General features: G+C 38.7%; 2 protein-coding genes across 3 annotated transcripts in view; one reads left to right on the top strand and one right to left on the bottom strand.

Annotated features, from left to right (window-relative positions):
• Positions 1 to 1553: 1553 nt before the first annotated feature.
• Positions 1554 to 14999, bottom strand: LOC127811616 (pyruvate kinase isozyme A, chloroplastic). Its single transcript, XM_052351629.1, has 6 exons — positions 14182 to 14999; positions 10699 to 10789; positions 10403 to 10596; positions 5763 to 5884; positions 4770 to 5248; positions 1554 to 2297 (listed from the first exon to the last, which is right to left on the bottom strand). Exons 1-6 carry the CDS (start codon positions 14770 to 14772, stop codon positions 1996 to 1998), a joined length of 1779 nt encoding a protein of 592 aa, XP_052207589.1. The 5' UTR covers positions 14773 to 14999; the 3' UTR covers positions 1554 to 1995.
• Positions 15000 to 15494: 495 nt separating this feature from the next.
• LOC127811786 (uncharacterized) overlaps positions 15495 to 20973 on the top strand; it is a 32625-nt gene continuing 27146 nt past the window's right edge. Inside the window, exons 1-2 of one of the 2 annotated variants that reach the window (XM_052351957.1) lie at positions 15495 to 15651; positions 15806 to 15999. In XM_052351957.1, the coding sequence (XP_052207917.1) occupies positions 15808 to 15999 (192 nt within the window). In that variant the 5' untranslated portion in view covers positions 15495 to 15651; positions 15806 to 15807. Of the gene's footprint in view, positions 15652 to 15800; positions 16000 to 20973 lie in introns of both variants that reach the window. The other variant, XM_052351956.1, reaches the window with a different exon arrangement.

Raw genomic sequence — 20973 nt, 5'->3', positions numbered from 1 at the left:
GTAGGCTGGCTGAGAGTGATGGCTTTTTGACAGGGTCTTAAAACAGAGCCAAGTATCTTTCCAGCTTAAAGTAGGGCTTGATGTTGCTTTTAGACGACGGCATTCCTAATTGCAAATGAAGATTCAAAATAATTTTTCAATGGCACTTGCAATCCATACTATATGCAAGCAGCAAACAAGGTTCCCTCATATAAAGAAAGAAATTAAAAGGATAAAAACCTCAGTTATGTTCAACATTTTGGGTTTTCAACATAAAAAAGTTCTCAACAATAAAAGGAAGGGAAAATCGAAATCTACTTGATGGCAAGTGTTCAAGATGGGCAACATTCAATCTTCTCCAATCAGATTTCAATTATTCCGAGCCCAATAATAATTTGAAGCCCAGCTTTCTTATTCTGATCTCCACTTGTTTCATTCTTGTGTCGTGTTTTGTCCATCAATGCATGTTATTGTTCGCTTCATTTCAAGCTGCTGCATTTACATTAGGCTTATCTTGAAAGATTGCTCAAAACAATGGCCATATTTATACCCTAGAATTATCAAAGATTATGCAAGACGGTGTTCATGCTTACAAGGTTAATTGAGAAAATATTCAATGTAATGATGATATCACGATGAAAGGGATGATATATTGAATGCAACACGAAGCGAGCATGTGCGCCGCGCGGGGGGGTTGGTTGTGTGGAGCCCACGTCTCTCTTCTAATTTTGTTCGAGTCAGACAAATATTATATTGCCCGCTTTTCTAAATGATATACTGCATTAACATAATAACGTGATATTGCCATTGCATTAAATATTTTATGAGGTTTGTGATATATGACAAAACAGGGAATTGTGTTGTTACTCAGTTCACATGACAGCTAGGAACCATCCTAAAAAAAGATAGCTAACAGATAGTACCATAGCATAGACCCGATCCACCGCCCTAAATATATAGCCACTTTGAAAGTTTCTTACTAGCCCCCCGCCAGTTCTCCACTCCAAGCTCCTCTTGTGACGTGCCAAGTTTCCAAATCAGTATGGAAAACAATTGGAATCCTAATACTACTAGCCTGGTTTCCTTAACCAAGATAGGTTTTCCAGCTTTCAGTTAAAACAAAGAGCAAAATACCAATGTGCTCCTCTTCAGGAAGAGTTTGTCACAATCCCCTACTATGAATGCTGTTTCCTGAATGATGCACATCCCAGGCTGTAAATTAGACCCTCAACAGCTCAAGATATCAAGTCTCCTTAAATCATATGGGATTATACCTAGTAGCATTCTCTCAATACACATATTACAGTTGAAAGGGTCAAAACACACATAATGAGGTGACTAAAAAATTCAATTTTGACTAGGCAATTTGTGTAAACAATCTTTATTAACTACATCCAAGTATGGGAATATGCCAAATATGACTTACTTGTCAAGTCCTAGTCTTCTAGAGTAGACATAGACTTAACAGCATCATCATCATCAGAGGACTAACAATCCAGTAGGGTAGATTTTGTCAAAGATGGATGGAACATTACGACTTTTAAACCAATTAGCTAGTGGAATTGATCAGAGGCTGAAAGTCACTAAAACAGGATAATAATGGATTAATAAAAGATGTAACAACATAATAGCTTTAAGGAAGAGGATGATGATTAGTCCAAATCCTTGCGAACAAGAGAAACTTGCTCAAACTAAAACTTAAGGAGTCTATATAAGCTACACCCGCAAATTTGTAACAAAAATAGATAAGAGTTACAGTGCATGCCTCTGCAGTACATTTTGCAACCGATAATTCTCAACAAAAGCAAAACTTAAAACCTGCTGTAGGTTGCAACGCAGGGTCACCAAGGAAGATATTGATGGTTGAAGTTGAGAGTAACAGAGATGGCTCAAGGTTACTCTATTTTACTTCTCTAGCATGGACAATATTGTTGAACCAACACAGCAGGAGATGCCTACCAAATAACATTACCTGGCCCAAATAAAGCCCGGAACCAGAGCATTTTGTCTACATTCTTAAGGGACATTCATAACTTGAATGGATTGCAACATATCAGAGACGGCAATGACCAGGTCACCTGATTTGATCATCCCTCTGGCCTTGAGCAAGGAGAAAGTTCTATTGAGGTTGCTTTCCATATCATCAGAGAAGTTGAGGCGGAATGGGATAAGACCCCACTGAAGGTTGAGATGCCTCCGAACAGATGCCATGGTTGTAAAGGCAAATATCGGACAGTCAGGTCGAGAACGTGACAGAAGGGATGCCATGTGGCCTGTTTTGGTGTAGACAAAGAGTGCATCCACCATTAAATTGTTCGCTGAAAATCAAAACTGCCATTACTAATAGGGTCCAAGTAATGCTAAGTGGGGGAGGTGAAACCCAAACTTCAGCTCCCATAGCAAATGACTTTAGACTTTGCAATAGAAGAAGAAAGTAGGAAAACATGAATACAGTCCTATAGAAGCATGGCATATCATACAGAAGGATTATAAATCAATATTCCCATTGGATTGACTTAGCCATGTTGTTCTACGAAGGATAACACTGCAAATTCTACAACTATAAATAGAACAAACATAGCACATGGCACATACATTATAAAATAAGGTCATAGAGAAAACCCCTGAAAAATAGAAGGAAAAGATGAATAAAAAAGGAGAGCCCAAAATATCTCTCAAGAAAAGAAAGAACACAATGACAATGAAGTTCAATACATCTTAAACAGAAGGATTATAATTCAATATTCCCATTGGATCAACTTAGCCATCTTGTTTTATGAAGGATAACACTGCAAATTCTATAACTACAAATAGAACGAACAAAGCACATGCATTATAAGATAAGGTCATAGAGCAAGCCTCTGAAAAATAAAAGGAAAAGATATATAAAAAAGGAGAGATCAAGATATCTCTCTAAGATATGAAAGAACACGATGACAATGAAGTTAAATACATCTCAACCAGCCAAACCCAGTAAATTTTAATAGATAAAGCTACAACATATCAAACATTTGAGACTTAAATCTCACTAGGTTGGATTGGCTACATAAATTCTAGCTTGCCAATCATTTCTATCTATTGTCATATCTTCTATAAGGTATATACCTAAGAGTTTCAGATTAAGGTTTTCATTTTTCTTGGTCTTCTTTTACCTCTTTGGTTAAGGACTCTTTCCATTCCATATACCCTCCTCACAGGAACCTCTATTAGTCTTCTCCTCACATGATCCAACTATCTTAATCATGTTTCACAATATCGTATCTTTAATAGGAGTCAATCCAACCTTATTACAACTAACCTCATCTTTAACACTATCATTTCTTGTATGGGTGCACAATTATCATAGCATCCTCATTTCCTTTACACTTGTATTTTGCATATGTTGGTGCTTTAATGCCCAAGATTCCGTGAAATAATTTATAGCTATCCTATAAAATTTTTCCTTCTAGTAAACTAGTTTTTAAAATGTGGCATATGTCTATAGCATTTGAAAATATTTTTGGCATTCAACATAGTGTTGGTGGATAAAACAAAAGGAGTGAACACTAAACTTGAGTTGTGGAGAAACAATTTAGAATCTAAGGGATTTAAATTAAGTAGAAAGAAAACAGAATATATGGAATGTAAATTTAGTAAGAATGCAAGAGTGGAGGATGCTATAATAAAATTGGAAGACCAAATCTTATAAAGAAAAAACCATTTTCGATATTTGGGATTAATGATTAAAAAAGATGGAGAAATCACGAGGATGTCACACATAGAATTAAGGCAGGTTGGCTAAAATGGAGAAATGCATCAGGGGTGTTATGTGATGGTAAAATCCCATTAAAACTAAAAGGAAAATTCTATAGGACAGCTATAAGACCAGTCTTGTTGTATGGCTTAGAATGTTGGGCAGTCAAATACCAGCATGAGCAAAATACGAGCGTAGTGGAGATGAGGATGTTAAGATGGATGTGCGGCCATACAAGAAAATATAAAATTAGAAATGAAGTTATTCGTAATAAGGTAGGAGTAGTGCCAAGCGAGAAGAAGATGAGAGAGACTAGACTAAGATGGTTTGGTCATGTGAGAAGGAGACCAAGAGACGCTCCTGTAAGGAGAGTTGATAAAATGGTACAATTAGTCAAAAAAAGAGGTAGAGGCAGACCCAAGAAGATTTTGGAAGAGACATTAAAATTTGATATGAAGTGTATGGATCTAAATGAAGATATGACAAAAGATAGAAATACATGGAAGTCTAGAATTAATGTAGCCGACCCCACATAGTGGGATAAAGGCTGGATATTTTGTTATTCAACAACAGAAAAATGCTATTTCCTGTATTAGGATGCAAAAGTTAGGCATAATATCATGACCGAGCCACCATCTAATGGAATTTGACTGGGATAAATTTAATGGCAGGCAAAAATGCTTCCAAGCAATTTTTCAAACCTAACAAAACTGTGTTTCATCTGCAAAATGAAGTTAGTTCTATGGAAGATTTGCTTTAGCCTGATGACTCTGCATCCATGACTTGAATTATCTTCTAAAAAAGAGTCATGCTTATATAGAACCTACAACAAACCAATGGTCCAAGATGCAATATAACACTGCATTCCTCTATGGATACAAGCAGAAGGTTCACCAGACAGCCCTCAAAATAAGCACTTCCCATAAACTGAGAAACTGACCCCATTAAGGGATTGTAGCCGTTAATCTTGTAGATTAGAAGCACAAAAAAATGAATAACTTGTAAATCTTATATAAGAAAATTCGTAAGCACAACCTTATGAACAAAAACTTCTTACCCATCTTGGCAGCAGAATTGCAGATTTCCTCTGAAATACTGTCTGCAAAAGAAGATGCTATATCTGGTAGTTCCATAGCTTCAGGGCGCTTTTCTTCTCTCCACCATCTCTCAATTCTCAAACTAACACTTCTCAGAACTGCCAATGCCTTCTCAGGGTACTGGCCCATGGCTGACTCACCAGAGAGCATCAAGGCATCTGCTCTTTGTCTAACTGCTTCAGAAACATCAGCCACTTCAGCCCTGGTGGGTGTGGGGTATTCAATCATAGACTCGAGCAACTGAGAGGCAACAATAACAGGTGTATTTAATTGCCTGCACATCTGAACAATCTTTTGCTGGGCAGATGGAACCTGTTCCAGTGGAATCTGAGCACCCAGATCTCCTCTTGCTACCATAACTCCATCTGATGCTTGAATGATCTCCTCCAAGTTTTTCAATGAGTCAATACTCTCAATCTTTGCAATGACAGCAACATCACTGCATGATCACAATGTTATACACATGACCAAAAAACTGAAAATGAAAACAAAGGAAAAACTTTAAGGAGAAATTATAGGGACAAATGGCAGTTTCGACTTCTAAAAGAACAGATGTAAGAAAAATACTTTATTCTGGAACAAGGAAATTTAACATAATAGTTGCTTCCTGCACCAAAGGAATTCTATGCAACCATGGGAGCCTCTAACTAACTTTTCCTTCTTTTTTCATTAAAAAAACTTTGAGATCTCTTGCTATTATGTGCTCAACACTCAAATAATTCAATAAACAATGAAACATGACAGTATTGACTCTTGTCATATAAGTATTCTAGCTCACTCACTGTGACTGGAGAGGGGATGCAAAAGAATAACATATACAAGTTTGCTTTAAAGAAGTTCCTATTTTACCAAACATTAGAAAAGCAATAAAAGAACAAGGGAAACAAAATGCACCACTATTTGAGTTATAATCAATGGTTTATAGAGAATAGATACAAGATAGATGTGCTTACCTATCACGAGACCGTGCCTTGATGTAGCTCTTAAGATGATTAATCACTTCAGCAGACTTGACAAATGATATTGCAATAAAATCCACACCTTCAGCAATTCCAAAATCAATGTCTAACCAATCCTGATAGATAGATGAACGAGACTGACTGTAAAATTCTATGATTACTAGAAACACAAAGCATTAATCTAGCATAAACACTATCATGCATGCACCATGAGACAAAAAGAATGCACCACATGCCAACAAGAATGCACCAAGAGCAAATGTCTTCACAGACCATTTCTCTAGAAGGTCCTAGGTGGCTTTTCCAGAATTTTGACACCCACCAACAGTCCACCCAGCTAATCCAAAAATGTTTGGACCCCCACACTCCCTTGGACAGGAACAACCAACTAAATTTTTCTTAACGATCTAAAGATACAATGTAAATATTACGTGAATATTGCCAAATATTCTTTTTTTTTTCAGTCCATTACAAATTTTTCTAGGAAGAATATGTTTCATTTCTAATACAAAAATTGTGCTGGAGGATAGTTTGACAAGGTTATTTTGTCGGGCAGTGTAGACTGCCCTAACCAACTGTCCTAGTACAATCAAATATGGCATCATATTTAAATCAACCTGAATGCCAAGAATTGAGGAAAATTGATAGGGTGTATATTAAACAAGATTGCAACCGTAAATTATGGATTGATAGATGATTGATTGGAGTAATTATAGGGACTGTATAAAGTCAAAACTTTCTATTTCTAGGATTGTCTAATTCCTTGATTGTTGTACATTTTAGATGGTAAGATTGTAGATCTTTTGTCTATATATTTCTGTACAGAAGATTAGTCTGTATGAAAGAAATCATTCTTTCATCCAAAAATACTTCTGCTCAAGAAACACTCCATCTCCTCCCCCTCTCCCCCTCTCTCTCGTGAAGGTTTGACGATGGTTGAAGATTCAGCCATCGCCCCAACCATGGGGGTTTCAAATAAACCCCACTGCAGAGGGGTAGTTGATGAGGATGAAGAAGAGGATGAAGAAAATGGTGGTGGCTGGTGATGGTGGCCATCCACCACCAGTTTATTATTATTTTTTTTTCTGTTCCTCTCATCCCTCTCACTGAAAACCTTGGCTTAACACTTTTTTTTTTTTCTTTTTTGCTCAATTGTTCGAACTCTTTCTCTCTCTCCTCTCCCTAGCCCGAAACCAAGGCCAAACCTAGTGTCATGGCTTCTTCATGGGGGGAGAGAGAGAGTTTAAAAAAATCGGGGGTGAAATGGTCTTTTACTCAATTTTCTAACAGCAAGGGGGTCTATCATTTTTTATAATTTGGGGGGGGGGGGGGTTGTGTTTTTTTGCAAAACCTGAGGGGTGGTGGGTGTAATTTACCCATAATACAATGAAAAGAAAGAAAAAGTAGGAGTTGCCAACTACTGCTATATTAAAGAGGTGATGAATATCAGATGCCTCCTTCCAGAAGTCAGCTCTTCAGTTATTGGCCATAATAAACAACCAGTGCCTAAGAGAAAGACTACCATTTTTCAAGTAAATGTCATTATAATGAGAAAGAATAACCACTCTGTGAATATTGAAAACAACCTTACATGCACCTAAAAAGTGGGAATCCAGGGCTGGGACAAGGACAACTATAGTCACAGATTCTACCACTCACAAAAATGAGTGAACTGTTGTTAATGGGAATAACAATGGGTCAAAGGAGGGTTCATGAGTGGCATCACAGATTCCTCCAAGGATAAGGTTATTAACTTCATCCGGCTTTAATTAAAAAATCCTGGTCTGATTGTTGATGGCCCTACTTTGTTCAGAAATTTATCTACAATATTCCCTATTTGTGGAGTTCAAGATCAAGTCCCTATAGTTTCTCACTTCGACCATGATATGAGGATTTTATTTGAGGTTGTACTTAAGATGACATGTCTTTGGCAGATGACTTATGGTTACGGAGATATCTCGTCCGTGTATCCTGGACATCTAAAGAATCATCTAAGTATCATAGCTACTATAATTTTTTATAACAAAATTCATTGTTTTCATACAAGATAGTTTATATTGCTTCCTTTTCTCTCTAGATGATAGTTCTACCCAAAAAGGGAAAATTGACAGATTGTGAGTTAAAAAATTTATTAGGACCTGCACTTAGGATTGAAAGAATTTTTATCCTCATTAGAATTCAAAGTTCAGATTTGCTCACATATTTCATTTTCAAATTAACAAAATTATTCATATTTGTACATAAATAGGGATTAGCTGCATGCAAGTATCTAGACTTTGATTGCCCAATTTCTCACTCCCTCTTTTTCTCTTTCCTTTTCTCCCAACTCTTCTTCGATGCTATTTCAGATCTCTCTTCCTCTTCTCTCTCTCACAGTTGCTAGTTCTCTATCAATATTTGTACCAGAGCATATTCAAATATCATGGTTTCTCCCTCGTCTCTGCTCTTTCTTCTTCTCCTTCTCCTTCTTTTCTTAATCACAATCCTACCACAGATGCTTTTGGCAAGAACTTTTGAAGACACAGTTTTATCCCCATTTTGAATGGAGCACTCTCATTTCCCTATTTTTGTGGTTGATATAAAATATCTTCTTTTTTTTTTTTTATAATTCTTTCCCATTTTTTTTGTTTAATAGATGGCTACTTCCTATGGTGCTTCGATCTCTTCTTTTTTTATCAAAGGTTCCCCCTCTAGCATTTTAAGTCTGATGGAATCCTTATTTATCATTCAACAACAACAATCATAAGTCTTTTTTTATCAAAGGTTCCCCCTCTAGCATTTTAAGTCTGATGGAATCCTTATTTATCATTCAACAACAACAATCATAAGTCTTAATCTGACTAGGTGGGAGTGGGGTCATCTACATATATTCTAGCTCTCCAACCATCTATTTTTATTTATCAATCGAAAAACCAATATTATGATCAAACCTTATGAATTTTTGTAACTTATGAAGATGTCATTTATTCTTGAAAAATCATAAATCATACAAAACCAACCATGGTTTACTTGCACTGAATAGTTAAGAGGATCATTGAACATCTACAACTGAAACCAACCAGTTCTAAACAGTTCTTTTTTAAAAAATAAAGAAAATTAGTACACTTCTACTGGGCATGCAATTCTTAGCAATGTGATACCCATTCCTCAAGCCAACTTCCTACAATCAGAACTTGATGGCATAATTTACAGGGTAATGCTAAAGGCCTTTATTATAAAAGATATCATAGTAGTACATTCTTGAACTAATAAGAAGTATGGTTTTTTTTAAAGAGTGGTAACCTTCTCCAAGACATCCAATTCCTAGTAATGGGGCATTGATACCCACTCCTCATGCCATCTTTCTACAATCAAAATTTGATGAGATAATTTTACAGGGAAAATTTTAAAGGCCTTTGCTATAACAACCATCGAAGGTGGTATAGTCTTAGTGATAGGAAATTTGATTTATTTTAATATATTAAATTTTAGATTTCTTTTTAGCTTTTAATTTTAGTAGATTTTTTGGGGTAATTGTTACTTGAAGTTTTACATTTTATGATTGAAATTGGGCCTATAAACAGGCATTAGTGATGTAATCAGGAGTTAGTCATTGATTTAGAATAAAATTATCAATTTCTTCCCCTGCTGGAATCTCTCTCTCTCTACTTCTTCCACTTCCCCAGATTTCTTCTATTTTCCTCCAATTTTCTACATTCTGCTGTCCCACATCAGTGTTGGTATCAGAGGAAATACACTGATCCACCACATTAGTCTTGCCATTCTTCAACAGCCCAGGAAATTTCAGCAGCAATCCAATAGGCAGGACCATCATCCTCCATCCACAACTGCAAAACACCATAATCTCTTCCCCTTTCAACTCTAAACACTTCCCTTTCACCAACTGCCAGCAACAACATGAAGCAACTAACTTAAGATTTTCAGCAATAACCCCACACAATTTATCATCATCAGGTTACTACCATTGTTTAGCAGTAACCTTCAGGCCACAACCTCTTCAAAACATCAAACAGCACTTCAACATCAACAGAGCCACAATGTCAATAGAATCTAGCAAAATAGATCCACCGGCTCCACATGACCATTTGATGTCCATGTTATAGCAAGCAACAACAGAAGACTCTCAATCACTTTCCATATGATTGGATGATTAAGCAGTGAGAGTCCATAAAACTTGAGGACACATTTTTCTCTAACTGAGCAAGATTGATAGGAGATTTCATTTATTTTAATTTTGATATTATATTTTAAATCTTTTAACTTTTATTTTTAGCAGATTTGTTTGAACAATTGTAACTTGAAATTTTATATTTTATGGTTGAACTTTAGTCTATAATAGGCATCAGTGATGTAATTAGGAATCAGTTGTTGATTTTGAATAATATTATTGACTTTCTTCCCGTTTAATAAGTCTCCCCCTCTCTCTCTGATCTCCCTCTGCCTCTCTACTTCTTCCCCACTGAGTTTTTATTCTTCTCCAATTTTTGGCAATCTTTTCATTGTCCCCTATCACTTAGACTAGTTAATTAAAGAAACATGGTTTGTACTTCTTGAAAGACATAAAAAGGATATCTAGGGGCACTTTCCACAGTTCACGAAAGAAATGAATATTAGAGGAAAGGAGAAGCACCAACCTTTGACGAAATAGTAGGGAGCATGGCATTACGTTCCCGCACCAAGCTTCCATCCCTCCAAGAAGTCAAATTTGCCCGAGGGAGCAAAAGTCCAGGATCAGTACACCTGCATTTGACATCTGGACCAATCTTCTCGATCACCTCAAACCTCACCATGCCACCATCCACAAGGAGTTCATCCCCGACTTTTACATCTGCCTTATCAAAGTTCACTCATAAGATGAACTCTAACATCTACAACAAATCATTTTTCATTAGTCATTTTCCACAACCAAAGCAGATGAAAAAATTGTTACCTTCAGCAAAGCCATCATAGTTCACATGAATTGTACGTTCAGGGAGAGATGATTCAAGTGCACGTACAGTGAATGTCCAAACTTCACCATCCTGCTTAAGAAGATTATATGATTGGACTAAGCTTTAAACTTCTAAATTAAAAATTATTACATCATGAACCATATCTCCAAGTCAATGATAACAGTAATTAGCAACTTCAGTTAATTCATCAACTTCAACACTTCTCCACAACATAAGGACATACCCAATGCACAAGGCCCCCTGCTTTGCAAGGGTCAGGGGAGAGTTGTTTTGTATGCAGCCCTACCTTTTTTTTGAAAAAGATTGGGGGGGGGGGGGGGTGTTGGAGAACCAAAAATAGAACTTATGAGCCAGATAGTTAATGAGATAGAGTTGACTTCATATTTGCAATCATCTATATTGTGAAAATATAAAGCACATCAATAATCAATGGAAGTTTAAATTGAATACCTACAATTAACTCGTAAGTCTTCAATTCAGAAGCTGGAAAGCTAAGAACTTCAAAGCAGCCAGAAGGAGACTTCGAGTGGCTATGAAACCACACATCAAAGACTCAAATGTCAAACCAATTATTAAAGCTATGGATAATTCCATAAGAACAAGACATTTATTCTTGCTCCTTGGAACTGGATATATTTATTCTCAACACAATTTGATTAGATAAAAAACATTCCAAAGCAAATAGACAGCTGGAGAAAACCTATGCTCATAACCCAATCACACAATGATAATGCACAAGAAATATGTGGGTTTATCATCAGGGTTTAGGAGACCAACAATATTGGCTTCAATTATAATTGGGAGCCCGCAAAGTATACATGCTATTCAATTTCATAGTAGACTTGAACAAATATATTTCCAAACACAACAGCAAGAGTCTTAGCCTGGTCTAGAACTTGAGTAAAGTAGTTTAGTGCTCAAAAGTCTCAGAAATCATTATGATACATCCATTCATGATGAATGTGATAAATCATGGTGCTATACACCATGATGGAAAAGAATGATTCTTCAAGCTGCAGATTTGCAATCTTTCTTTACTTGGATGACAAGTTAGATCAATAAGGAAAAAAATATCAACCAATTTGTTTTCCTGGCAAAACTAGAGATTGTGATGAGCTGCCACAAAAGTGCTTTCACATCTAAGAAATAACAAGTGAGAAATAAGCTTGAAATGCTGACAGTTCTCTTCCTAATTGCAACAACGTGCAGAGACAATAAATTGACCACAGACAGATGCATTGCAGGACCAGTAGAAGGCATATTCTTCAAATGCTGTCAGAATCTCCCGTCAGAAAAAAACAAAAATCAATCAAATAAAATCAAAAGTAGCAATAGTGAACCAGAAATTAAGCATATAGATCCCAAAGAAAATAAAGGTAATGATAATTTCATTTTCTCCTAATTGCATTTGTTGTTCCTCCCCGGATCTGCATGCGGAGCTAGTCATGGAATCCGACTTTCATCCAAGCTCCTTGCCTATTCACTATTTAGGACTCCCTTTGATCTCCATGAGGCTCTCATATAATGATTGTCGTCCGATCCTTGATCGGGTGCGTTCTAGGGTGGGTTCTTGGTGTGGTCACCTTTTATTCTTTGCGGGTAGACTTCAGCTTGTTCAATCTGTGCTGTCCACAATCCACATCTATTGGGCCTCTATCTTTATTCTCCCTAAAAAAGTCCTCAAAGAGCTTGAGCAGATTGCCTGTGCTTTCCTTTGGAGTGGATCAGACTTATCCTCTCATAAGGCCAAAGTGGCCAAGTCTGGCATCTGTTGTCCTAAAGATCAAGGTGGCTTGGGTCTTCGTCCCTTGTTCCTTAGGAATCAAACCCTTGTTGCTAAACTCATATGGTGTCTTATGCAGACTTCATCTGAATCCCTCTCAAGTCAATGGATTCACTCTTACTACATCAAAGAGTCATGCTTTTAACTTCTTTCAACCCCCTATTCCTGCCCTTGGTACTGGCATAAGCTTCTCCAACTTAGGGGTAAGGTTCGTCAGTTTTTTGGGTGGCATATAGGCGATGGCTGTAGGATTTTTCTGTGGCACAATCACTGGCATCCGATGAGGATGCTTGTTGATTTCTTTTCTCGCGATTTTCCTCATCAGTTCTATCTCCCCTCCACTGCTAGGGTCTCTGATATTATTGTGCAAGGTGCCTGGGGCTAGCCTAAGTCAGGCCCTTCTCATGTTCTTCAACTTCTTCTCTCTTCCATGCTAGGCCTACCTCAGATCTCTTCCCCAGATTGCCCCCAGTGGCTCCCAACATTTGATGGTGCTTTCTCAGTGAGATCTACATTGCGGGCCTTACAAGCTCAACGTAATAAGGTCTCCTAGTTTCATCTTGTTTGGCATGGATTTGGCTTTCCCTCCTACACGTTTATTCTTTGGCTTGCTATTAGGGGATGTCTGTCCACTCTTGATTGACTCAATCTCTATTTGCCTTTCCCTAATTGGTGTTTTCTATGCCAAGTTGCTCCAGAGTGCCACAAGCTTTTGTTCTTTGCTTGTCCCTTTTTGTGGCAAGTCATCTCTCATCTTAAATGTCGAGTGAAGTTTGCTTGGTTCTGGCGATGCTAGTCTAGTGAGATTTTCTAGACAGTGCATAGATGGCGTGGCAAATCTCCGTGGACAGTGGCAGCTCGGCTCACTCTTCAAATTGTTGTTTATTTCATCTGGCATGAGCGCAATAACCGTTGCTTTAGGGATAGTATGTGTCCCCCTTCTCAGCTTGCCTATCAGATCCAAACCTCTGTTTGGACTCATTTGACTTTGATGCGCTTCCCTTGCACTTTGCAAGGTTACCTTTGTCCATTTTTGGCATTTACCACCTTCTTGTTTGACCTAGTCCTTGTTTTTCTTCTCTCTTTTTTCTTTTCTCAAGCTGTATTTCCAGTTACTACTGATCTTCCTGTCTGTGAGATTGGTGTATTTGCAGGTCTTCTGGCTGAGGTATCCCTTAGCTCCTTTTCCCCTTCTCGTGACTGCCCTCAGCTGCTACTCGCTTATGTTTCAGTCTCCTCCTTCCATCCTCTCTTCCACGATTTGGCAGGAGTTCTTCATTATGGCAGATTATGGATCCGTTCCATTCCCTAGCAATCCTCTCACACTCTCTTGCACCATTTTGCCTTGGGATGGTTGTTGCCCTTATCCCACCTTAGGTGTTTTTTTTACTTTGCCTTAAATGGTTTGAGGCTGTATTAGTTTTCGTTTTCTCTTTTCTTGTGAGTGGGTTGCTTTGCGTCTTGTTTCCTAACGGGGTATGTCCGACTAAATTTTGTAAAAATGCTTGTGCGCTTTTTCCTGTTAATATATTTTATTTACACAAAAAAAAAAAAAAAAAAATTCTAACCTGCATTTTAAGTAGACAGAGTATAATTTTTCTAATGAACTCAACCCAATGTGTTTGGCATCACTAATTGGACTCGTACTTCTGAAGAAACCAAATTTAAGCAAATATACCTCGGCTTTTGCTGATGGGGCTCCGCCGAGGTCCCCCATGTGAATTTCACTCCCTTCAGTGTCCATCATAATCGCAACAGCAAATCCCTTCTCTTCATTCAACCTCCTCACCCTCTCGATCACACTCCGGTGCCACTCCCGCGTGCCGTGGCACATGTTGATCCGCGCAACATTCATTCCCCCCACTGCCAACGCCTCCAGCTGCTCGAACCCGCACGTAGCCGGGCCAATTGTGCACACCAGCTTAGTCCGCCTCGTGCTCCGGAACCCGTTCTCCTTCATCTCCGTCTCCGTCACCGCATCAACCTCAATCGTACTCGACTCCGCAGTCGGCGACCAAACGTTCACCGACTCCACCGCCGCTCCGCCGCTGGTGCCGTTGTCGGAGACAAGCACCGGCGACGGTGAATCTGGATCTGAACACGACACAGACATCGATCTCTTGACGAATTTCTCCAGAATCCGCGGATTCATTTTGAATACATAGGGCTTTGAATAGGATGGTTTTGAAACGGCGAACGTCCGGGACCTGGACGAAGAAGAAGAAGAAGAAGAAGTGAAGAAATTGATAGACTGCGACATCGCTGCCATTCCCACGGACCGGCAAGCAAGCAATTATGTTCGCAAGCGTGTTTCCAATTGGGAGGAGAGAACGAGAGACTGTAAAGGGGAGTGTGTGTGTGTATATATATACACAGAGAGAGAGAGAGAGAGAGAGAGAGAGAGGGGCGGAGAAAACGAAGGGGATAGGCAGAGTTGGAGCTTCGAAGTTGCCGCCTAAGAGAGTCAGACGGGAGAGACGCGAATAACACAATGCGATGCTCGCAGTTTCAACCCAAGCCCTGTGTTCGGCAATGTGAATTGCGTCTGGATTGGGCTTTCTACCCCCAGTTGGCGGTTGGCCCGTTAAATCACTCATAAATATTTAACATGTGTAATTCAGGAGCTATTATATATATTTAGTGACGGTAATATGAAGGCATTTATTATACTTTAATTATTACCATAAATAATATAAAATTAAAATTAAAATAATATATCAAGTATTTATTTCTTATATAAATTCTTCCCAACTAGCTCTCTAAATGCATATCTTTATTATTTTAATTGATGCGAATTAATTTCATTTTTAAATCGATGAGCCCATCACCAAAGAAACTGAGTGTTGAGCCCATCATGGAAGCACGTTCGGTTCGGGACAGAAAGCCCATTTCGCCAGATTGGGCCTGGACCGGACCGGCAAAGCTCGATTCGGACTTTCCAGATTTTATTCCATTTTCGGCCACGTCATTGTGCCACGCTGGCGCCGACAGCCCACAAATCTTTTCTTCTTCGTCCCTAACACCAATGAGCGTCCATTTGATCAGACCTCGACGCTCAGCCCCTTCCAATCCCTAATTCTGTGATCGATCGTCTCCATAATTAGGGCTTCCCCCAACGCCACCAACACTTCCCTGCACTCAATTGAAGGTTCGATTTTCGTTACTCCTCGTCTCGTTTCTTCGATTCCAGTGATTCTATTCCGATAATCGCATTTTCCAATTTGCTTCACGAAGTTCTAATTTTAACCGATCTGTGAATTTGTGCGCATATGGGTGTGTATTTTGTTTGTGAATTAGGTAAGACATGGGAGCATTGATATCGAGGTTCTGGTTCATGTTGTTTCCAGCGAAAGAGTACAAGATTGTAGTCGTTGGGCTGGATAATGCCGGGAAAACGACGACGCTTTATAAATTGCACTTGGGTGAGGTCGTTACCACGCATCCTACAGTTGGTAGCAATGTCGAGGAGCTCGTTTACAAGAATATACGGTTCGAGGTGCGAAATTATGATTTTTCTTTTTCGCGTATGGTTAATTGATTCTTGTTCTTATTACTCGAATTAGTAATTTTTGATGAGTTATTTCTTTTGGGGCGTTAATCTTTTAGCTTTATTAACACTTGCACTTGTTTATGGATCAGTTGTGTGTGTACCTACAAATTTAGTAGGATATGTCTTAATAAAAAGTGGGAATGAATGGTGGGCAATTCCATGAGCCTCTCATAGTTTCAACTTTTCCCAGAAGTTGCTGATTATTTTTTTGTTATGTAAAATGTATACTATACTGCGCCTACTAGGATTAAGGCTTGAATTTAAGTGTTTTAAATAACAGGTATACTAGTTTAAGTGAGTAATGGTTCCTTATGAAAAGTACAATAAGGTGAGACTCTGAACCATACTATAAACACCAAAAAAAGAAAAGAGAAGAAAAAAGAAGATATGTGTGCTTTGCCGGCATTTTCTAATTCAGCAATAAACCAGGCTTTATGGTAGAAAGGGACTACTGTGCCAAATTGCCAATATTGAACGTATTGAAATGAGGGTGTTGACATGGATGATTGGCAATATAACAAAAATAGTGTAAAAAATGACAGTGCAGTTATAAGACTAGATGAGAGGGGTTTTCATTATCTGCCTCAGATTTATGCAGTTGTTGCATTAGTATGAGCAACTCTGGCTAGCATCTCAATTTGTAAACTGGGTTTTATCTGAATGTGTTGTGACTGCCTTTACAAAACATGTCTATATTTCTGTCTCTGCTTGTTCAAATGTTCTATTTTTGCAGGTGGAGCTTTCTTAGAGATATGATAAGTAGTTCAAGTTTATTTAGGCCAGCCATTCTATATGCAATAGGCAATTTAGTAGGTCTTAGCATCTACAAGTTAGCAATCCTCCAACTGTCATGAAAGTATAGAATTTGTTTGGAGTTGGCAAGCAAATCACCTATATGAATGTTAAGTGTTCTCTTTGAGGAAATAGAGTGGATTATCAAATCTACAATTTGAAGTAGGCTTTACGTAGACACCCATTAATAGCAGGAAATATTTAACAGATGATTGTTGGTTGGACACATTCAATACTAATCATTTGGCTTTGCAGTTTCATCTTGTGTTGATCAAGGAGTCAAAATTTGAATCACTGCTCTGAGATCAACCGCATAAAGAATAGGGTACCAGGCTTAAGTGATTATTTTTGGACTTCTTTTACTTCATTTGTGTCACTTGACATCTTTCATGCCCACACAAATGCACAAGCTTGAATTTCTCATGGTAAGCATGCATTAATTCTATTGATATTTTAGGTTAAGGATAGCTGCACTTTAGTCACTTGTGATTGGGCCCATAAATGTGCCTTCTCTGAAATATGACACCAGTATCCTGTTTGATTTTGTTGGTGTGTAAAAAGTAAGAGAACCAGCAGCTGAAAATGATTATTAAAATACCCTCATTTATTCGTCTGTTTGCTCTTTCCTCTCTTTAATCCACCCCTCAAATACCACCCTGGCCAAGCAACACCAGTCACTTGTACGCTCCACTTCAGATTTTCTTATTAAACTACCATCTTCTTCCTCTCTCCCTCCCCCCCCCCCCCCCCTCTTTTTTCTCCCTCCCTCACTGCTCTGAGATAAACCACATAAAGAATAGGGTTTGTTGAGTAGCCTTGCCATTTGGCTACCAAAGCTTAGATGAATATTTTTTGGATTTTGTTTACTTCATTTATGTCACTTGACATCACCCACAAAATGCACAAGCTTGAATTTCTTGTAGTAAGCATGCATTAATTCCATTGATATTTAGGATAGGAATAGCTGCACTCCATTCCCTTGTGATTGGGCCCATAAATGTGCCTTCTCTGAAATATGACACTAGTATCTTGTTTGATTTTGTTGGTGTGTGAAAGATAAGAGAGCCAACAGTTGAAATGATTATTAAAATACCCCCATTTTTTCATCTGTTTGCTCGTTTCTCTCTTTAATCCACCCCTCAAACACCACCCCTGGCCAAACAACACCATCGTCACCTGTACACTCCACTTCATATTTCTCTTATCAAACTACCATCTCCTCCCTCCCTACACACACACACAGAGAGTCACACACGCACAAACAAACTAGCATCTATAGTTCATTCACCATTTTTGCCACCATTTCCACCATGCAACCGCTGCCCATAGTAGCAGCCTCCATGATAATTGCCTATTATTCTCATCACCACCCATACGACACTTATCTCTAACATCTACATTTTATAAGCCTATTTAACCTAGATAACAATTTTAAATTCAGTTCAAGTGGAAAAAGAACTAGAAATAAGATGAAAAAATTGCTTCTTCCTCTTTTGTTTTGAGATAAGAGTGCATGTCTAGAAAAAGGCATCTTAAGGGATGGAATTGCTTCTAAGATGCATAGCCAATACAAAAGAATACACAAAAAACAAGGAAGTTCCCACTAAAGATTAAGAACAAAAATGAATATTGTCCAAAAGTTATGCAACAGAAGGCAAAGAAAGAATTTCAATCTCACTAAGAAAACAAAATTGAAACAACATAATTTTTCAACTGAAAACCAAACTCTGAGTTTTAAAAGCTTGTTTGTTTCTTTCTTGATCGATACACCACCAAACACACAAAAGGGTGGTCATCCAAGTGAATCTCCCTAAGTAGGCCAGGCCAGGCCACTCTTCCAAGACCCCAAAAACTGTTAACAAAGGAGCACTGGAATTCGATTCCTAACCTACATCCAGCCTTCAAACACCCACCTAGAGCAGTCTTCTTTTATTGAAAATGATCAATACACAGCCTACCCGAGTACAATCTTGCCTCTCACCCGAGATTACAAAGGACTACCTAAACTCTAGCCTTTTCTCTCAATTGAACAGAATGCACTCGTAGAATGATATATGTCTCAAGCGCCTACCCCTTGCCCCTTATTTATAGACTAAATGGGCGAACAACCTAATACAAATGACTGGGCTTGATATTACTGGTTTTACCCCTCAACTTAATAGAAATTACAGTTGAATAAAAAACCACCTATCTAGTATAAGATGCTTGACACCGCCTATCTAGTATAAGATGCTTGACGCTTAACTGCTTTCTCCCGAATCCTAGACTTTACTCAAGGCAAACCTTTAACAAATTTCCACCATTTGCCTTGAGTACAATCCAATCTTCAAAAACTAATCTTGCTCTCTTTTGGGACCTGCTTTAAAACCTAATCATTTACACAAACAAACATTAAGGATCTTTAAACAATGCTAAATTTAGATAAAGGAACAGCCTTGGTAAAAATATCTACTGCATTTTCTTCACCTGCAACTTTAATTAGGTTAACTTCTTCCTTCTCAAGGATTTTCCTAATGAAATGATACCTAACATCAATATGTTTGGTTATTTCATGATGGGCTTGATTTTTAGCCAAGTGAATAACACTTTGGCTGTCACACATCAACTTAGCCTTAACATCTCTTCCTATGAGTTCACTGTCATGTGCTTATTAAATAAAAGGGCGGGTAAGTAGAAGTAGCCGTAGCACATGGTAGTTAGCGGTTGTATAGAAGCTTGGGCGGGAACTATTCGAATTGCCCACTTGGTTTAGGAGATCAGTATAAATACACATTAATCTTACTCGAAGAGGCATGAATGAATTAAATCCTAAATTTCCTTATAAATTCTCCCTCTCTCTCTCTCTCTCTCTCTCTCTCTCTCTCTCTCTCTCCGATCGAGTTCTTCTACCAGAATTCCTTGCAGAATTCTTGAGATAAACTTGTTAGCTTCGTTGGATCTGACAATTTGGTATCAGAGCGATCCAGGCCAGGCGAAGCTGCGAGAAGGACTGGTGATGGCAGACAGCACGGGGATGAAGAACATGGAGGCACAACTACACCAATTCAAATCCATGGTATCGGACTTGTAGGCAAGGGTAGATCAGCTAGAGTTGGGATCAAACCGTAATTATGAGGTGATTATCTCCATTGATCGCAAATTGGATGGTGCGGCCAACCAAATCCGAGAAGAAGTAGGAGCGCAGATTCGAGAGCAGTTACAAGGCTTCATGGTCATGTCCGTGCAACAAGAACCGGTAAGCCTCTCCCCAGATTTTCCTCCTAGGGAAAGAGCAGATCCGATCCTTCCCGGCCATGGGATGAGTCAGAGGAGATCGGGAAACTCTAAGGTTGGGGAGGAACTGGGAGAAACATGGGAGAATGTGGTTGGTCGAAGGCAAGGGTTGAATGGAGGCCTTGGCCACCCAGGGATACCAATGCTAATATTGGATATCCCCATATTTGATGGAAGTACACGTCGGTGGTGGATTAGACGATGTGAGAGGGCCTTTGAGTGGTTTGGGATATCGGAGCATCAAAAGGTAACCATAGCAGCAGCCTACCTTAACAATGTTGGGGATGATTGGTACCAATGATGGACCAAGACGAGGGCGGAATGCCCATGGGCAGAATTTTGCAAGAGGTTTGGGGAGAGAGGACTGACAGATGTGGTGGAGGAGTTTAACAAAATCAAACAGAATGCATTAAAAGGCCGAGTACCAGGGGAGGTTTGAAGAGCTGAAAGCGTTGATGCTTAACTATAATCCTTACCTCACGGAGGCTTATTTTGTCTCTAGTTTTATTAATGGGTTAAATGAGGAGTTAAGGCCCATGGTGAAGGTGTTGCAGCCACAAACCCTTAAGCATGCCACTGACAGTGCCCAGTTGCATGAGCTGATGGTGGAAGCACTCATGAAGAAACAACGAATCATGAATAGAGGAGGAACACATAATGTGTCAACTCCTATTGGAAAGATTCAGGGAAGAGAGAATTGGAAAGGAGTATAAGGGGTGAGGAGTTTACCAATATCGGGCCCAAAAACACAAGGGGAGAGGTTGATAGAGCAGAGGAGGCAGGCTAATCTTCGTTTCAGATGTGGGGATAGGTACTTCCCTGGGCACCAGTGTAAGAAGCAGTTGCTTCTATTGG

The sequence above is a fragment of the Diospyros lotus genome, chromosome 10, assembly GCF_014633365.1.
Source record: "Diospyros lotus cultivar Yz01 chromosome 10, ASM1463336v1, whole genome shotgun sequence".
NCBI lineage: Eukaryota > Viridiplantae > Streptophyta > Magnoliopsida > Ericales > Ebenaceae > Diospyros > Diospyros lotus.
Note: the sequence above shows the minus strand (reverse complement) of the source record. Positions and strands in the feature narration are given on the sequence as shown.